The sequence below is a fragment of the Aythya marila genome (assembly GCF_965140915.1).
Source record: "Aythya marila genome assembly, chromosome: 18".
Lineage (NCBI taxonomy): Eukaryota > Metazoa > Chordata > Aves > Anseriformes > Anatidae > Aythya > Aythya marila.
Window position 1 is genome coordinate 10,071,857 of NC_139059.1, and position 17,329 is coordinate 10,089,185.

Sequence of the window (17,329 nt, forward strand, 5' to 3'; positions counted from 1 at the left end):
GAGAAAAGTTCTCGCTGCCTTAGGTCACGCCGTGTCCTCACTGAGGGCTGTGTGCCCCATGGGAGCGGACATGGGCACTCGGCCTCGCAGCGTCGGGCTGGTCTTTTGTCGCCTCTGGAGCACATACTGTGCCAGCCTGGTGTTCATCTGTGTGTCTGACAGTATTTTAGTCAGGAATCAGTCAAGACAGATTTGTTTAACCAAACCCAGTCAGGCTTTCGCTGTAGAGGGGCAACACCTGGAAAGTACAGCACTGGTAGGCAGCGCTGAGGCAGCTTACTGTGCAGGATGCGTTTTGCTGCCTTTCCCAAAAAGAGCACCGCTAGCTGCAAACCCAAAGGGCACAGCTCCGTCTGAATCCTTTCACAGGACCCTCATGGAAACGTTCTCGCATTGGGAACATGGCTTTGTCATTGGGTGGCACAGCGGGGCCCGGCCTGGATCCGCGCTGCCTTCGTAACCCCAAAGCTGCCCACGGAGTGTGAATGTGCTCTGTAACCTGAAATCCAGCGATGGATTTGAAAAGCTGGATAAAATGTTGGGATGTGTCGACTCAGGCAATTTAATTTAAATTGAAGGCAGATCTTTGGTGTGAGATATGCTCGTTTTAGTCCTTGTGGTTGTTTAGTATTTCCATGCAGTATTGGTCTGATGAAGGTTTTAAAAATAAAAATGGGAACAGGAGGATTTTTTTGCTGATAAAACTCACATAAAATCCATCCCCACCAGCAAATTTTCCTTACAAGGGTTGGAGCAGTGCTTGCAACACGTATTTAAGGTTAAGGATTCAGCCAGAGGGTAGGGTAATGGTAGAATACAAAGGCTGCATAGTCTGAAATTAGACAAAACGTGTAAAGCTGAAGTTTACGCAGAGACATTGCTGCAAGCACATGTGTTTTTTGCTGTTATATGTAGGACTAAAAGTGTGTATTTAGCTGCATGGGTTATTTAATGCAACACAGTTAATGGCATTTTCCTCAGGTCTCTCACACCACATTATTCCTCTTAGTGGCATTTGGTTCTCTTCCCGTTTCACCAAATGTCCTTGAACAAGCACAGGTGAAGAGATTTCCACAGCAGCAAACATGTTGATCGGGGTAAGGGAACACAAATAAGGCTTCCTTCGGGTTACATCATGGTGCTTGCTGCCCGTGAAGTGTGGGTTTGGTAGCTGAACAAAAAATCCTTGTTCATCATATTTGGGTGTTTATTGTGGAACTTATTAGCAGAAGTTTACACAGCTTCAGCCACTTTCTTACAGATTTTAACAGGAATTTCCAGCCTTCCCTCGGCTCTTAGCTCTTTTGCAGTAGAAATCAGCAGAAGTGATTAGCATCTTTATTGTTTGGTTCTTTCAGGCAAACCTAAAATATCTTCAGTTAATTTCAGTTACACTTAGAAGATGAGTTTTAATTTTGGTTTTGTTACCGGAATTGCTTTGGTGTGCTACCCTTGCTTAGCAGAGCGTGCAAGCTAAATGGGGACATGGAGAATTCAGCCGCTTTTTGAAAAGCCAAAAAATACTTTATTTCTGTTAGCATAATTTCAAAGTGATTGAATGTACTATTTTCCTCTTAAATGCTTCCTAATTTTATGTCTAACCCTGTTGTATTTCTTCCAAAAGATCCCTTGGAAAATTGCAATCAGTTAAAAATCTGGCAGGCTGCAACCATGCTCGTTCACTCTGAACACAGAGTGCCTTTTCCAGAGGTCAAAATGTACTACTATTAGGATAAAAGAAAATGACCTGCTGGAAGCACAAATTCTACGGGGGGCCTATTGGCCTGCATAGCTTAAATTTGGTCACGAGGATAAAATCATTGCAAACCTGTGGCAAAATTGCCTTGACTGTTTAGAAAGGCTTGCCTTGGGATGGGGGGGAGATGTGAAAATTGGAGTTGGAAGAGTAATAAAAAATCCCTAAAAACAACCCAAATCTGATCTTAGCTTTCTGGAGGAGTGGGAGGAAGGGTGAGGGGAGGGGGGCACTAGTAACTCTTTAAGACAAGCTCCTGTGCTAAGCGTGTGCCCCGGCTCTCCTCCCGCAGCCCTCTGCTCGCTGTGTGCTTCGCCGCCTCCTGCGGGGTGCCGGGGATCGCCCTGCTGACGCTGGGAGTCAACCCTCTCACCGGCGCCCTGGGAGCCTTCAACATCTTCCTGTACACGTGCTGCTACACACCCATGAAGAGGATGAGCATTGCCAACACATGGGTGGGAGCTGTCGTCGGTGCCATTCCCCCCGTCATGGGCTGGACTGCAGCTACTGGTAGTCTTGATGCTGGTAAGTGCAAAATCCACGTTCGTGTCGGGGGGAAGCCGCTGTCAGTATTGTCTTTGGGATACCTAAGCGTACCTACTAGAAAGGCAGTAAGTAATGATTTTTCTTAAGCACCATTCTTGATGCTTGTTGACCTGACTCTGCTGCAAAAGTAGATCTGTTCCGCTGTTTGTGGTGGAATATAAACTCGTGCAGCACAGTACCAGGAGGACTGAAGAAGCAGGCATGATGGCATCATTCTCCTTATGGGGGCATTTTAGGGGTAAGCAGGAGCTGATAAAAGAATCTCTCCTATAAAATGTGCATTTAGGTCACATTGAAAAGAAAATCTAGAAGGAAAGTAGAGTATTAGCAAATGGGGTTTGCATGGAAGAAAACATGTAATTTTGGGATTAAAACCATACCCACTTAGATCTGACTTACAAGTCAGGAGCTTTCAGCAGGAAAATTCCCAGATGTGTTTACTACTGTCTTTCCCCAGGCCAGAAAATATCCTAGGAAGACTAATTTATTGGTGTATTTTTTAATTGCCCACTTTTAGACTCTTAAGTTATAAATGTTCCTTTCCCCTCTCCTTGAAAAGCAAACAAAAAATTCTATTTTAGTAACTGTGAACCATTTTTACATCCCTCATAAAACACTGATCTCTTCAGCAGCTAAACTCTGACACAATTAGGGCTTGTTTTTCCTGCCAGCTAGAAACTAAAGAATCAAAGTGGTTATAGTTATATTCTGCATAGTTGTATTCTGAAGAAACGCATGAAGTTCAATTAGCAGGTCTGTTAAGAATTTTTTAGCACACACTCATCCCACAGTGTGGCATATTTAAGGTTTGAATAATACTTTCAACAAGAAGGCTTTTAACCAGAAATTATCAGAATCTGTGCAAGATCCATAGCACACCATTCTTCATTTATGGTGCATGCTTGCTATAAACGTCAGGCTGTGCTGGCTGTGTGTACACATGTTCCGATACAGATCTAATCCAGAGCTAGGATGAAGGGGTTGTTTGTTTTGATAGTTGTGCGTACTACTTCTGTACAAACATTTATGTCTCTGAAAATCGTCTTTTTTTTTATATATATTTAGACATATAAATGATATGTATGTGCATGTGTAGTGTCTCACGTTAAGGAGTGCATAACAGACATCATTAGAAGCTCTGTATTTCTCAAAAGAGAATGAATTAAAAGCAAAATGAATGCATATTTTTAAGAACTATATCATTCTGACTGCTGTGGTGTAGACCCTGGATCTGAGGATGTTTAGGAATTCCTGTGTTGGTTTTGGCATCTCATTGCAGAGCTGATCCTGTAAGATGTTTCTCTTGTGCCCATGCTTCCCCTGCAAAGTCCAGCCAGGAGCGAGGAGCTGCGGCTTCCCGGGAGGCATTGCTGTAGAGCTAAACCACTGCTGTTAGAGCCCACTGCGTTAAAGGGAACTGGCAGTGGTGTTTGCTATCTTTAATTGTCTTTTATCATCATGATATAACTTGCTTTTCAAGACCTATTTCTCAAAGAGCTACTTTGTACCTGTGCAGCAATCAGCAGAGAGCACGATCCGTGTCCCATACAAGCTTTTCCTATCTGTTGGCAACTAACGGTGTGCACGTGCTGTGCTGCGGAGGGGATAATCTCTGGCACTGCTGCAGTCTGTGGAAGATGACAACTTTTAAATCACCCAAGAAGATTTTGCCAGAACACAATGATCTGTGCTGGTGTGTAACCTGCTGTTGTACTGGTTTTTCTGGTTAGCTAAAACTTTCTGCAGTCATCTCTGTCCATGTCAGCAGGGCCAAACAGCTTGGTTAATGAAAGAAATGCTATTGGGCTGATACCCCAGTAGTCTTGTAATGAAGCGTGTTTGAGGAGACACTTGAAAATGGTGGCCTGAATGTAGTATTTTAATGCATTTCGGTATTAATAATAATAATAATTAGAAAAGTAGTAAAAAAAAAAAAAAAAAAATCTGCATTGTTAAGTACAGTTTTCAGTCTTTTGCATTCTGCTACTACAAAATAAAAGAGCTCAGCACCTGGAAGACTCCATCCCACCTGGAGCACAAATGTGCATCCCCATGCACACACTTGTGACGTGCAGACCTGCATCCCTTCTCTAACCAGCCTACCCACAGTTGTTGAGCTCATTAATAATGTGTAATTAGCTTGGAGACTTAACCTAGTTTTAAGCAGAGGTGTGAAAATGCATTTGCACCTCGTTTAAAAAGAAAAAAAAATGAAAGAAAGAAAGAAAAAAAAAAAAGATTGATTATTCCACTGAATAAGGAAGAGGAATGTGAAGGAAGGGAGTTAGAAAGCTAATGAGAAGGAAGGTGCTCCCGGCTTAACTGGCCTTTTTTGAGTTTACATTTCATTATGGATTTTCTCTCCTTGTAATCTTCTCACAGCAGCCACGTTGTTGTACACGTTGCTGGTTGTAGAGGAAACAGTATTTAAGTGTAGACCTTTCATTACTGTTTGAGGGGATAGCCAAGTGTTACACCACACCAGTTCGTGCCCTAGCACAGCCCCTCCTGCACCCTTCTCGATGTCCAGGGCTCGGTGGCATCGCTGCGAGGTGATCTTGCCATCTGAGCTGAAGGCGATTCCTAGTTTCTGATTCCAGAGATAATAAGAAAATGTCTCAGATTTGAGCAGCCTGGCTTTCATTTGTCCTCATTTTATTTGTAACTCTCTTATTTCAAAGGTAATTCCTCGACAGATTCTTGCAGAAGAAACAAATACTGCATTTTTGCAGATAAAAATCTGAGACCTTCTATCTCCAGTGATGCAAATAAGTACTTATATTTCTTACCCTACGTATCTGCTGCAGATCTGGTGGTTCCCAGTGATGCTTGCTTCCTTTTCTGTCCCTGATAGGTCTTTAATTATATGCTCTTAAGCCTGATTGAGCATCCTGCCCCCAACCCTGGATTTTGTGCCAATGCAATTTAGGGAAAACCTCACATTTCAAAAGAGAAAGATAAGGTTATCTCTGGGAAGATGTGGAATTCTTTGTTGTGGGTTTGGGGCTTTTCTGTGTGTGTTTTTTTTTAATGGCAGCTGTTTGAAACTGATGAAAGATTGGGAATGTTAACATTTCCTCGCTGGGTGATCCGAGTGCAGGTGAGATGGTCAAAGGTGCGTGATAAATGTAATTTATCACATAGATATCACTACCACATATCTGGTGTATTTATGCAGAACTTAACTGCCAGCCTGTGATTTGCAGCAGCATGTTTGCTTCCTTGAAAGCAGACTTCATTGCTCCTTTGTGGTACTATTTATTTATGAAGATATTTGTTTTTCTAGTAAATCTAGACTCCCTCAAATTATTTCTGCTGATTTTTTGAAGGAAGGACTAGCAGGAAAATAATGAAACACACTTAAAGCCCTAAGTGATCGCATAAAGACAGGAGGAAGAGGCAAAGCTCAGCAGAGCCCTGCCACGTGCAAGGTCCGGGTTCTGCAGTGCTCCTGTGGGTGCCGTGCTGCTGTTGAGCCTGTGCGATGCCATCGTGCAGATGTCTGGAGGAAGTACCAGAGCTATTTATCTTGGCATGCGAGGGGCATACGTATGCGTGCTTTAAATTACCCTTGCATTGCTGTTCTGCCTCCCCAGCCTAACGCTGCTGCTTGCTTGTTAACAGTGTTTGTTGCCCATCTTAACTTGTTATTTTTAGTTAGCAGACGAATAAATCTGCGGTGAGCATTTCCGAGCGCCACAGCCCGTGTTTGCTTCTACACGTTTCGCACTTCTTCCTCTCCCCTCCCTGCGCTCCTACACAGGCGGCTCAGTCCCAGCCTGCGGTGTCGCTGCCTCGGAGCGGAGCAGTTCAGCGCCACGGCGTTGGTGTGAACCACCCAGTTGGATGGAAGTGACAGGCAGGGGTCCTCAACATAATGTGCTTATCAGTTAAGGGGATTTATTCTGAGTAGGTGGCAGTGGCACAGCAGATAACGGCCCTGACACAACAGCAGACATTACAGACCCACGGTGGCCTGGAGCCATAGGTATTACTGCACCAAAGAGTGTTTATCTCAAGAGACTATTTAGTTTATCTCAGATGCTCCACTTCTGGTCTCGTTTTCCTGAAAGACATCTTGTACTGATTTTCATTCATTTTCAGAAATTTAAATAATTCCTGGGGGCTATGGAATTTATAGACTGCATATCAATTGTAATCATTTGGAGGCTGATTTTTAAATTGCCTTTACTTTGTAATTCAAATTATGTTGTATGGTAGACATTAATTATGTCAGCCAACATCTATTTACAAATGGGGATTTAATAACGGGCAGTTCTTATCAGCTAGTGACATTTGGCAGATGGATAGTTTCAGGAACAAAAAAAAGAAAACAGGGCACGGGGGGGGGGGCTGTGGCCCAACCTGTCAGTGCCTGAGGTCTCTGATACCTTCCCTGATGTAGCATTTGGCTGCCAGGAGGAGGGAGAGCAAAGCAACAGCTTAATTGCTTGCAAAATAAGCGTGGACATCTCAGTGTCCCAGCCTTTCTAGCTGAGCACTGAGCTTTCTGAGCCCCTCAAGGTGGGAGCTGCCCTGCGGGTGGGGGCTTCAGCCACGAGCTCCCTCCAGCAACATCAGCTGTGCAGGGTTTCACTTCTCAGACGAAAGACAACGAAATCTGTGGTCTGTTACAAAGGGAGCAGGGATGTTCATGTTATCGACATCTGAGAATTGGAAGCTGGGGGCCAGGAGTGTGCTTTGTGTGGGTAGGAACTGTAAAAAACAGGGTGGAGGGACAGGACTAGTAAGCAGCTGGTCTGAATTTAGGACAAAAGCTGGTGAGCTTTTTTTATTCTTTCCATCTTCAAAAGAGACAAGCAGCAGCTCCAGCAGTGGGGCACCTGGAGGGACTGTCCCCAGGAATTCAGAGGCTGCACCCCAGTACCCACATCCCTGCCCCGTGCAGCGGCGCACAGCACCCCCAGGAGGTGCTCAGGATGGTGCACAGCACCCTCAGGAGAAGGCACCAGCCGGGGGCTACAGGAGGGGCTCCCACTTTGGAGCCTGGAAGAGGCTGTCGATGGGGAGCCCCCGCGTGGCTCTACAGTTTTGCCGTCCTCTGCTGAACCCGGTCCTTCGGCAAACTTTGGCAAATGCTTCCTGGACGTATTTGCACAAATGAATGCTCTGGTAATTCCATCGTAACCACCAGGCTTGCATTTTTTGTGGTGTATGTTGCTGGGGTAGCTGAGACGAGTTATGTAGGGCATTGTTTTACGCAACCGTGGCTGTACAATGAAAGGTGTTTCCCTGTGGGGCTGTCAGCAGCAATAACCGGTTGTGTGTTGCACGAAACTGTGCGTGCCTGCGTGTCTCTGTATGTGATATCTTCACCTGTACGCAGTATCTGCACACGGCAGCTATCTTTCTCCCCATGGCGAGCACACCTGAGGACATCTGGCTTCCTTCTGCTAAAACCAGCGGCCAGCAACGTTCCCTGGAGGTGAGAAACCCCACTGCCAACTTCATTTCCTACTCGTGGTGGACACCGAGGGTGCTCCTCTTGTTCTGCCAACAGAGCGCGCACACCCCAGCACCCCTCCCCTTTACCTGCTCCCACAGAGAAATCTCCTGCAGCCCTGAGACGGTCCTGCTCCGCAAGCCTTTTGTGCCACCCCTCAAAAGAGCCACCTATAGAAACCCATGACCGTGAAGCTTTGTAGCTTTGCCACGCTCTCCCCCGCACAGCCTTGAGGCTCACAAAGACAGCCGAGCACCGCAGCCCGCCCCATTGTCCACGGCGAGGGACCTTGTGCGAGGCTTTGGAAGCGACACCTTTCCTTTTTTTTTTCCTCAAGGCTGCTTAGCCGCTCGCGTGTCATCTGGCGCAAGCAATAGCATGTGCTTTTGTTTCCCCGTGGAGGCAGAAGTGCCGGTTGTTGTCTTGCTCTGCTGCTAATGTAGGAAACGCCGCAGTGGTAAAGTACGGGGGAATTTGTCTCGGTTTGGTTAAGGTTTGTGAGCAGATAATTCCTAAATGCCTTTGTGGCTGAGAATGCTTCGTAATCACGAATTAAGATGTAAATTTTGTAGAGCTAATCCCATTTCTGCTCCTGAAGACAATGGTAAAAATTAAATAGTAGGTAAAATGTTTCCTCGGGGAGATTTTATCAGGGCAGTATCTTGAACACGTGTAATCTGAGGCCAGTTGATTTACCCTAATAGTTATTTTCCATCACTGAAACAAGCTGAAGGAAAGATCCCAATTAGTGTGTGCCCCGACTGCTGCACAAACAGAAGATGCTGCCGGCAGCTTTGTGAAGCAGTTCCTACAGGACAGCGGTGCTATGGGTGCCAAGTGTTTGCCCCAGCTCCTCCAGATAACCCTGGGGATATTTGGTGTGTCACTGTACCTGCAGTGGGCAGCACGCTTACGATGAGATTTCACAATCTGCCTTTACACCTGTAATTGCTGTGTAGTTAGAAATCTCCAGGGAATCTCCTGGGTTAGACCTGTTGTGAACACACTCGGAAGCCAGAAAACAAAAGCTCTGGGGGTGTACCGAGTACGTTTCCTGCCAGGGTGACAGCCTGTAAAGAGCCCGCAGAACCATGGTGAAACCTTTTGGACCGGTTATGTCAGATTTCTTGTAGAAAAGGTGAAAAATGCAGTCAGAGACAGCATGGTTGCTCCAAGCAGGTGGATACAGCTGGAGCAGTTCAAGGCTCGGAGCTCTAATCTACCTTGTCTGGCTTAAAGAGGAGCAATTTGTTCAACATCTCTTAGCTGAGGAGAGCCAGTTGTGTGCTATCAAGTAAAACGGTGTGTGGTTGTTTCCTGACTACAGTCCATTAAGAGGCGAAGCTTAGGCTACCAAAGCCTTCCCCTCCTGACAGGAGCCAACCTCAGAGCAGTTTCCTAGAGACAAAAGGCCGGTGCTTCCCTCTAATAAGGCGGGGAGCTACCGAGGTCTGGAAATAATTTGAAAATTCCTTCGCATTATTCAAGGCAGAAGAATTACTAAAATTGTGCTTTAAGCAAAACAGCATTCTTAGGTTGCCAAGGCAGTAAACACCAGCTTTGGGAAATGCAATAAGATTTCAACATCTGTTTTGGAGCTGATATTTTAACCATTCTGTGTTTATTTTAATGCCTGGTTGGCCAGTTCCCAGTCATACATACACAGCACCAAAGAAACGACAGAAGGAGCGAGTCCATTCCTGAATTGATGCTACACATCAGCTCCCCCTTCTTTCTGTTTCTTTTTTTGTTGGTTTATTGTCCTGGTTAAGTATCTGGCTGTTTGTCCTGCCCAGAGCTTGCAAGCGATAGCAGAGGTTTGCAGGTCCCTGGGTGAGAACAGAAGGCACCGTGCGTGCCCTAAAGAGCAGCGGGAAGGACAAGAGGACAGAATAAGCTGCTCATCTGGGTGTTTTCAGGAACACGGTGTCAACACAGCAGCGGCCCTGCAGATAACCTTGGGCATGTTTGCCCCAGCGTGCGCAGGCAGCGCCGCGCTGGCAGGACTCCAGCCCGAGGCACCGAGCTCGTGCCTGGGGCTCCAGCCTCTGCCCTCTCTTGCTCCGCTCCTGTTCTGCCCTGGAACAACTCGCCCACAGAAAGTTTGCAGCGAATTTCGATCACATCGTCCCAGAGTCTTGTGCCTTGTTATAAAGTGGGAAACTGAACGAATTCAGCTGTGGGTGAAATCATCGCGCTGCTCCACGTGCCGGCTGTACGCTGCAGACAGCACTGTGATGGTGGGAGGCATCGCCTGCCAGCAGGAGCCCTGCTCAGACGAGGGCTTCAGAGAGCAGCGTCCTCGGTGGGGGGGTCAGCAGGAGCCAGAGGTTACTTCTGCCCTGCAGGGATTGAGAGGTTTGCAGTCCTCGGGTTAGTTTATATGAAGGAAACTGTTCAGATCAATGCTTCCAGCAAGATTTCTCTTGGCACTGTTGCTCAGCAGGGAATGTGCCCACTGTTTCTTCAGCAAGAGATATTTGGGTTGGAACAGACTCTGGGTCCTTCACAGGGCGTGAGGAGCTTGGGGGACTCTGCTAGGGATTTGGGGGACTGCACTAGGGACCGGAACATCCCTGGCAATGCCAGGGCAGGCAGGACAAGAAGCTGTTGCTGTGTGCTTGCTCTTCTGTCCCTGTGTCAGCCGGTGGCCAGGGCTCACACCCCAAGAACCATCTCTTGGCCAGGGCTCACACCCCAGGAGCCATCTCCTATTTATTTCTCTTAGCAGAGAGTCAGGGACAGAGCAGGCTTAGGCGCTCCCTAGCTTGGGTTTTGGGATGTCCTGCAGATGAGGTGTCACCATAAACCACTTTAAAAGGAATAAAGCACGAAATTTTAATCAACATTTTGAGGTACCGCAAGGCCTTCTTGACACCACGAAGAGCAAAACTTCAGAGGTGGACGCTTCTTGTTCTTGTATTTTGAGAATTAGACTGTCAGCTACTGCAGCTTGAAAGCCCGGCATCACTAGTTGCTCTTGGAAGTCACCTCACTGTTATTTCCAACTCTTACTCAAATTTGTTGAACCTTAAAATGTCTTGCCAAGCAGTTTCCCAATGTCTGTGGAATTTAGTCTCTTGTTTGTTTTAGGAAAGGTGCAATTTATAGAGCTTCAGTATTTTACTAGATAAAAATATATTTACAGAAAGAAATAACCATTTTCCACCTTCTTCAGCTCCCGTTGACATTTTGGCTTTATCTTAGATATTAAAATAAAATAAAAATCTCAGCTTGTTCTTGTTTATTAAAAAGAAGATCTATTATTACTATTTAAGTACTTTTAAAAGAATTTAAGAAAAAAAAATAATAGCTTAACCTTAAAATTCATGATGAGTGGTAAAATCTGTTCTTTAACTCTGCGCATGCTATAGGGACATACCTGGTCCTTTGCAAGGCTGGCTTTCCAGATGATTTAAGCTAATACAAGCCAATTAAACAATGGGAACTGAAGTGAAAACACTTTATGGCTATTTTGCACCTAACAGTGAAAGAATACTGGGTCCTGTCTCCCTAAACAGACTCCATTTGGTTTCGGAGATCAAACAGGACTCCTCTGCCAAGTTATGGGGTTTATACGGGGCTGCTTGCAGCTCTCACACTGGGGAAGCAAAGAGTTTGGAGGTGGTGATAAACGGGCTCAACTTGCAGTTATTCAAAATTCGGCCAAAGAGGCAAAAGAGTTTGGGATATCCCTGAGGTCTTGCCATGCATAACCACTTAGGGAGAGCTAGAGATCTTAGGGGTGTTTCGTGCTGGCTGGTGTGTGCTCAGGACTTTCATATGCCACAGAGGAGCCAGGGGAGCTTGGGGATGGAAAGTCTGGATAAAAATCCAGAGCTCCACATGTATCTGCTGTGAACAACCTTGCCTGGTCTTCACTTAATTATAAGCTCTGTGGAGAAAAAGGAGATTTGCTTTGATTAAACCGAGTTCCCAAATTGTTGGGAACTACTCGGAAGAAACAGCAGACTGCAGGGTTTTGAACCAGGTAATTCTCCAGTCAGTCTCACTACAGTATTGCTTAAAAACAGGACTGACCTAATTATGACACAGTTAACATGCATCTAGTAATTACTGAGTATTACTGTGTCTGCTCTGGGCTTGACAGGACTCCTGCTTGGGGCTTATTTGTTGCTGAATCGTCCTTCACCGTGTGCTGTGCTTTGCAAGTCGTCGGTCTTGTGTGACACTTGGAAATCTCCAACAGCCTGGCAATCTCCAAAGGAAATTGCAGGATGTCCAGGGCACATGGGAAACTAACAAAAAGACTGGGCCAGTTAAAATCTTCATAATGGGCTATTAAATTGTTTTACTGTTCAGCTTCTCTGTAAAATATCAATTATCTCAATGGTTGTAATGTAATCAAAGCAATTAAATTCCAAAGGCTTGCATGTAAAAACCAGAGCTTTGTAAATGGGAGCCCAGCCCCAAGTAGTCGGGTTGCCCTGTTTGTGTTTCAGAGTTTCTCCAGATGACTATTTTTTTAATGGTGTTACAGTTTGAGAACCGTAAAAGCGTTCTGTGTGCTTGAGGTTTAGGGCGTGTTTGGAGCTTGGCTGCAGACGGCGTTTGAAGAACCGAGCAGGGAAGGCGGCCTTGCAGCCCGTGCCGGGTCCGTGGGAAGCGGGGGCAGCCTCTGTGCGAATCCTGGCCCTGGCTCCAGCCCCGCACGTTTCCTCTGCCGGTGGGGAACTGCAGCTTGCCGTTCCCAGCACTGCACAAACCGACAGCCTGATGTCCCCGAAGCACCTCGGATGCGAGACTTGACGGGTATTCCCATCCCAGTTTTATCACGTTCAGGATCTTGCCTCTGGTGATATGTTTTACAAGAGCAGGAAAAAGCTAAAGAATGATATATTGCAGGAATGTTTTCCCCGTGATTTCTCCTGGAGTAGGGTGAAACTGAGGAGCTCCTTGAGGAAGTTTTATTTCAATTTATTTGAGTGAAGCCTACTCTGTTCGGTTTCAGCAGAACTGAACCAAATCCTGTCTTGTTAGGGTCAACATCGCTGTTGCTGGCACTGGCCATGAAATTAATGGTGACTTTGGGGTGCACCATTTGAACCATCTTATGAAGTTCTGATTTAGAGGAGGCACTAAGCATTTGTCCCCTGGGAGTAAGGTTTTGGGAGGGTCAGATGGCAGGATCTGCAAATGTTTTTGGCCATAGGCCAGGAAATCACCTGAATTCGTATCAGGCAGCATTGTTCTGAAAGCTGCATGCTCACTACATCTCTATCTCCGTGCTTAAGGTAATCAACTTTTAGAGGCTTGCACTAACCTAGCGGAGGTGTTGGTTACTCAGTTTAAAAAGGGATGAGCCAGGTCTTCTACACCACTGCTGTGTCTTGTAGGCAACTGGAAACCTGCACGAGGTCTAACGGTGATGTTGGTAATTGGGTGATGGTTGGACCGGGTGATCTTGAAGGTCTTTTCCGACCTTACTGATTCTAGGATTCCATTCCTTCACTTGTTGATAAAGTAGGGCAAAAAAACAAACAAAACAAAAACAAAACTTCCAAATCAAATTACTCTAATCATTATTTGCACGGCAACACCACTGCACAGCATGCTGCGTAAGACAGGAGCTGGATGTGCCCAGCCCCAAGGAACATGCAGCCAAAACAGTCAGAGAGAGGACAAACCTCAGAGCAGTGCCATTTCTGTCGACTCATTAAGCAAATGATAGATTTGCAGCTCCAAGTGAGAAGTAGTTTCCATAGAGGATGAACTTGTGGAAGCAGGAAGATGCAAAGAAAGTGTTAATGCTGGAGCGGAGTGCTTGGGAGCTGGGGAAATGGGAGGAAAATCCAGGAATGCTCATAATGTGCAACAGCCTTGGGGGATTTTGGTGTCTTCAGTCAAAACTTGTGATCAGAGTTTAGTCTGAGGGCCTCCTTGAAGCTCACTGAAATCAGCATAAGCTCCTTCTGCCTTGATAAGACCTGTATCGTGTCCTGGGGATAGCTGGAACAGTGCTGAAAATGCTGTGTGCTCATAGCTGCTTTTGCAACGTAAAAGTGGCTGGTCGGTATGAGCTGCTACTCGCTGAGGTTATTTGCATGTTACCAGAGCTGCTCTGGAGCCCGGTCCTCCACCTGCTGTCACCTCGTTAGCCACTTGTGCCAGTTCTGCTGCCCCTGGGGTCCGTGGTCGAAGCACGGCCCTGCTGTGTGCACTCTCCTCCTGTTGTGCAGCAGACAAACAGGCTCTGAGGGTGCTGGCCCAGCTCTCTGGAGGAGATGAGCTTCTCCTCCTCTGCTCCCACCGAGCAGGGCCCCCGTTTCTGGGCAGCAGCACAGCCATGAGGCAGCGCTCGGCCCCTGGGCTTCCTCTGGATGCACCAACTTGGGGACATGAGTGGGAGAGATGCAGCAGTGGTGCATTGGGAAGAAGCAGCTTGTTGAACTGATCTGCAAATTAAGAGTGGCAAAAGCAGAAGAACCACCAAGCTTGACTCTGTGTAAGTGCTGTTAAAAGCAGAGCATGCCTCGTTCTGCAGGGAGCATGGAGCAGGTTTGTAGCACTGACTTCTTGCAAAAACAAGCCCTGTATCTGCTGAGGTCTTCCTGAAGCACTTGTGGTGGCCCAGCTGGGCCTTCTAACGCCCGTTTTCCTTCTCTCTGTCCCACTGCAGGTGCGTTACTGCTGGGAGGAATCCTCTACTCCTGGCAGTTCCCTCATTTCAACGCCCTGAGCTGGGGGCTGCGGGAAGATTACTCCCGAGGAGGTTACTGTATGATGTCCGTGACCCACCCGGGGCTGTGCAGGCGGGTGGCTCTGCGGCACTGCGTGGCCTTAATCGGACTCTCCACGGTGGCTCCCGTCCTCGACATCACCACGTGGACTTTCCCCATCATTTCACTCCCCATTAACCTCTACATCTCCTACCTCGGCTTTCGGTTCTACAGGGATGCAGACCGCAGCAGCTCCAGGAAGCTCTTCTTCTGCAGTCTGTGGCATTTGCCAATGCTGCTGCTCGTCATGTTCTCCTGCAAGAAGTCTTTGCTGGAGAAGGAAGAAAAAGGCGATCTGCACGGTGGAAGTCACGGGAGGGCTATGGAAATGAGATTGCCTTAAATGTCAATGATTTGTCATCCTCATGACACATCAGGTAGTGTATTTTAGTAGTTACAAGGGGGAAACCTGTGGGATTTGTTTGAAGAAGAATCATTTGTGCCTGGTGACCACTTCATGCGATGATTTTCTATTTTCTTCTCAAAGGGAATAGACAGGAGAGCTTTGAGCATTCACGGGCCGCAGGCCCATTCATTCACTCACCACAGATTAAAATTTTGCCTGTGTCAGAAGCACACACTTCCGGATGCCCTTCCACGGCCTTTGTGAGTCTTGATCTCTCACCTCGTGGATGGGTCTTCGCTTAGCAAGTCACAAGCGCACACTCACTGACCGCCAGCACTGGCAGCCTTGGCGAAGAAGTCAGGAAGCGACAAATGAATGATTTATCACCCCTGCCCCAAGCATCCTTTCCAAATTAAGCTTTAAGGCTCATGATGGGCTGGGTGAGCTTGTATTGTCTCGGTCTATGCCGTCCCTGCTCTGTTATTACACAGAAACCTTCCGTTTCTGAGCCTTTTTCCTATCAGTTACTTCTCCCAAGATTTTCCATGCACCCTAGGATATTTGTAGCTTTCACCTAGCTTTCACAATGCTTTCACAATGCTAAACGAGTTAAGAAAACTGTCTTTCAGCACACTACACATCAGCATTTAAACAACCTCCAGATGAGCAGCTATTCCGTAGCATATACTTGAACACACTCTTAGCCATTTTCCTACTACATCCATCACAGTGAATTTCCAGCTCCCATGTGGTTTTACATCATTAAGGTTTGAGCCCTGTGTGCCAGATCTTTGGCTGGTAAAAACTGCCATTGCAAGCTTTGAAAAGGTGTAGGAGGAGGGGAGCAGATCTCAGTCTGGTAGCTGTAAGACGTTTCTGTGCTGATGTGTCCTGTGCCAGCCCGTTCGGTCCCAGTGTCCTTGAAAGAGCTCTGGACTTGCATCAAGAATTTGAACGGTATCTGGTGGCCTACGACTGTGGCTCAGAGAGAAGGTCTCACTTGGGGTTTGTCATCAGTAAGGAAACACATTTTATAGGAAAAAAAAATGTTTAGGATTTTTTTCTAATATTGTACCGTTCAAATTGCTGATGCAGCCAGTGTCTCTCAAAGGAACGGTTGGGGATAGTCCTGTTAGGAAGATGCATTGTCTTTGTTAAATGATGCGATGGAATGTGTCCCTAGGCACGGTGCAACGTGGCTGTGATGCCAGTCCGGGGCTGTGGCTCACCCTCAGCATACCTGGGGCTGGCTGCGAGCAGCTGGGATGCTTCCAAACACGCCGGCATCCCGTGTAGACAAAGGCCGTGCTCCAGTTTATTGTGGTAGTTAATGCCTGTTATGACTTGATGCGTTTCCATGCCAAGATTTCTTTCCCATGTGGGGAGAACTGGGCAGCACAGTTGTACATCGACCCAGAGATGCAGCAATATCTGAAACGGGAGACAGTTCCCTAACCCGATCCCGAAGAAAGCCCTTCAAGAGACGTCACAAATCTGCCACCCTGTGTGTATCAAGCTGCCATAAAATCTTCCCTGGCGGCTTTAATGCTCCAAGCCCAACTTCTGGTCTCAGTTACGCCGGTGTAAATCAGGAGTGACACCGGTAACCTCTGTGCTGCTGGCGGAGGTGCTCCGCAGGAGCAGAGCCACCTGTTTTACATGGCTCTTAAATAATCGGTTGCAAGATTTCCCGGCTCTCTCAAGTGATTGCAGATGACAGGATTGAGTTCCCAGTTTCTGGGCATCTCCATCATTCTCAAGTTACCGGGGGGAACGCTTCGTGCAAGTATCTGGAAACTGTACAACTGTACAACTTCTTAATTTGTTTTAAAAGTGCATTCAGTCTTCTTGGCAATAAAGTGCATACTGTACAAAAAGAGGGGAGTGCTCGGAAGCTGTTTTTAAACAACTGATGTATAATTGAAACTCTGGTACTGTTCGGTTAATTGCGAAGTTATTTGATGATAGTTTTGTGGCATTTCTCCCAGCACCAGTATTCTTCTTGATCTTTGCAAGAGCGAGGATGGCTTGCAAAATACTGGGTTATTGTGCAAAAAGCACACTGCAATAGGTTGCATGTGAATGGAAAGAGTTTGAGCAAAACCAAAGAATTTGGTGAACCTTTAGCTGGGAGAGGAACCTGAAAATAGCAGATGGCTCACAAAAACCGCAGGATTGGCTTCCAGAGGCAGAAAGCAGTGCTGAAACAGGAGGGTTGTGGTTTTCTCCTAAGTCATGATTGAGCTCAGCCTCAGGATGGCCTGCAAGTACGGAGTGCTGTCCTGACAGTCAATTTTGATTAAAGGACCTGAGGACATGCCTGTGGTTCAGTTTTGAAGAGTGGACATCTTCATTTCTTGGGCCAGAATGTGTAACATTCACGGGTTTTCAGGCTAGACGGGAGCTTTGTAATCATTGCTGGGTGTCTGCAAAATGCAGGTCACGAAATTGCACCACCACCTCTGCGCCTGGTCAGT

At 46.7% G+C, this 17,329-nt stretch overlaps 1 protein-coding gene across 1 annotated transcript in view; it reads left to right on the top strand.

Annotated features, from left to right (window-relative positions):
- COX10 (cytochrome c oxidase assembly factor heme A:farnesyltransferase COX10) overlaps positions 1–16,729 on the top strand; it is a 100,765-nt gene extending 84,036 nt beyond the window's left edge. The window contains exons 6-7 of the mRNA XM_082775227.1: positions 2,049–2,281; positions 14,407–16,729. Of these exons, the coding sequence (XP_082631353.1) occupies positions 2,049–2,281; positions 14,407–14,849 (676 nt within the window). The 3' untranslated portion in view covers positions 14,850–16,729. The remainder of the gene's footprint in view (positions 1–2,048; positions 2,282–14,406) is intronic.
- The last annotated feature ends 600 nt before the right edge of the window (positions 16,730–17,329 follow it).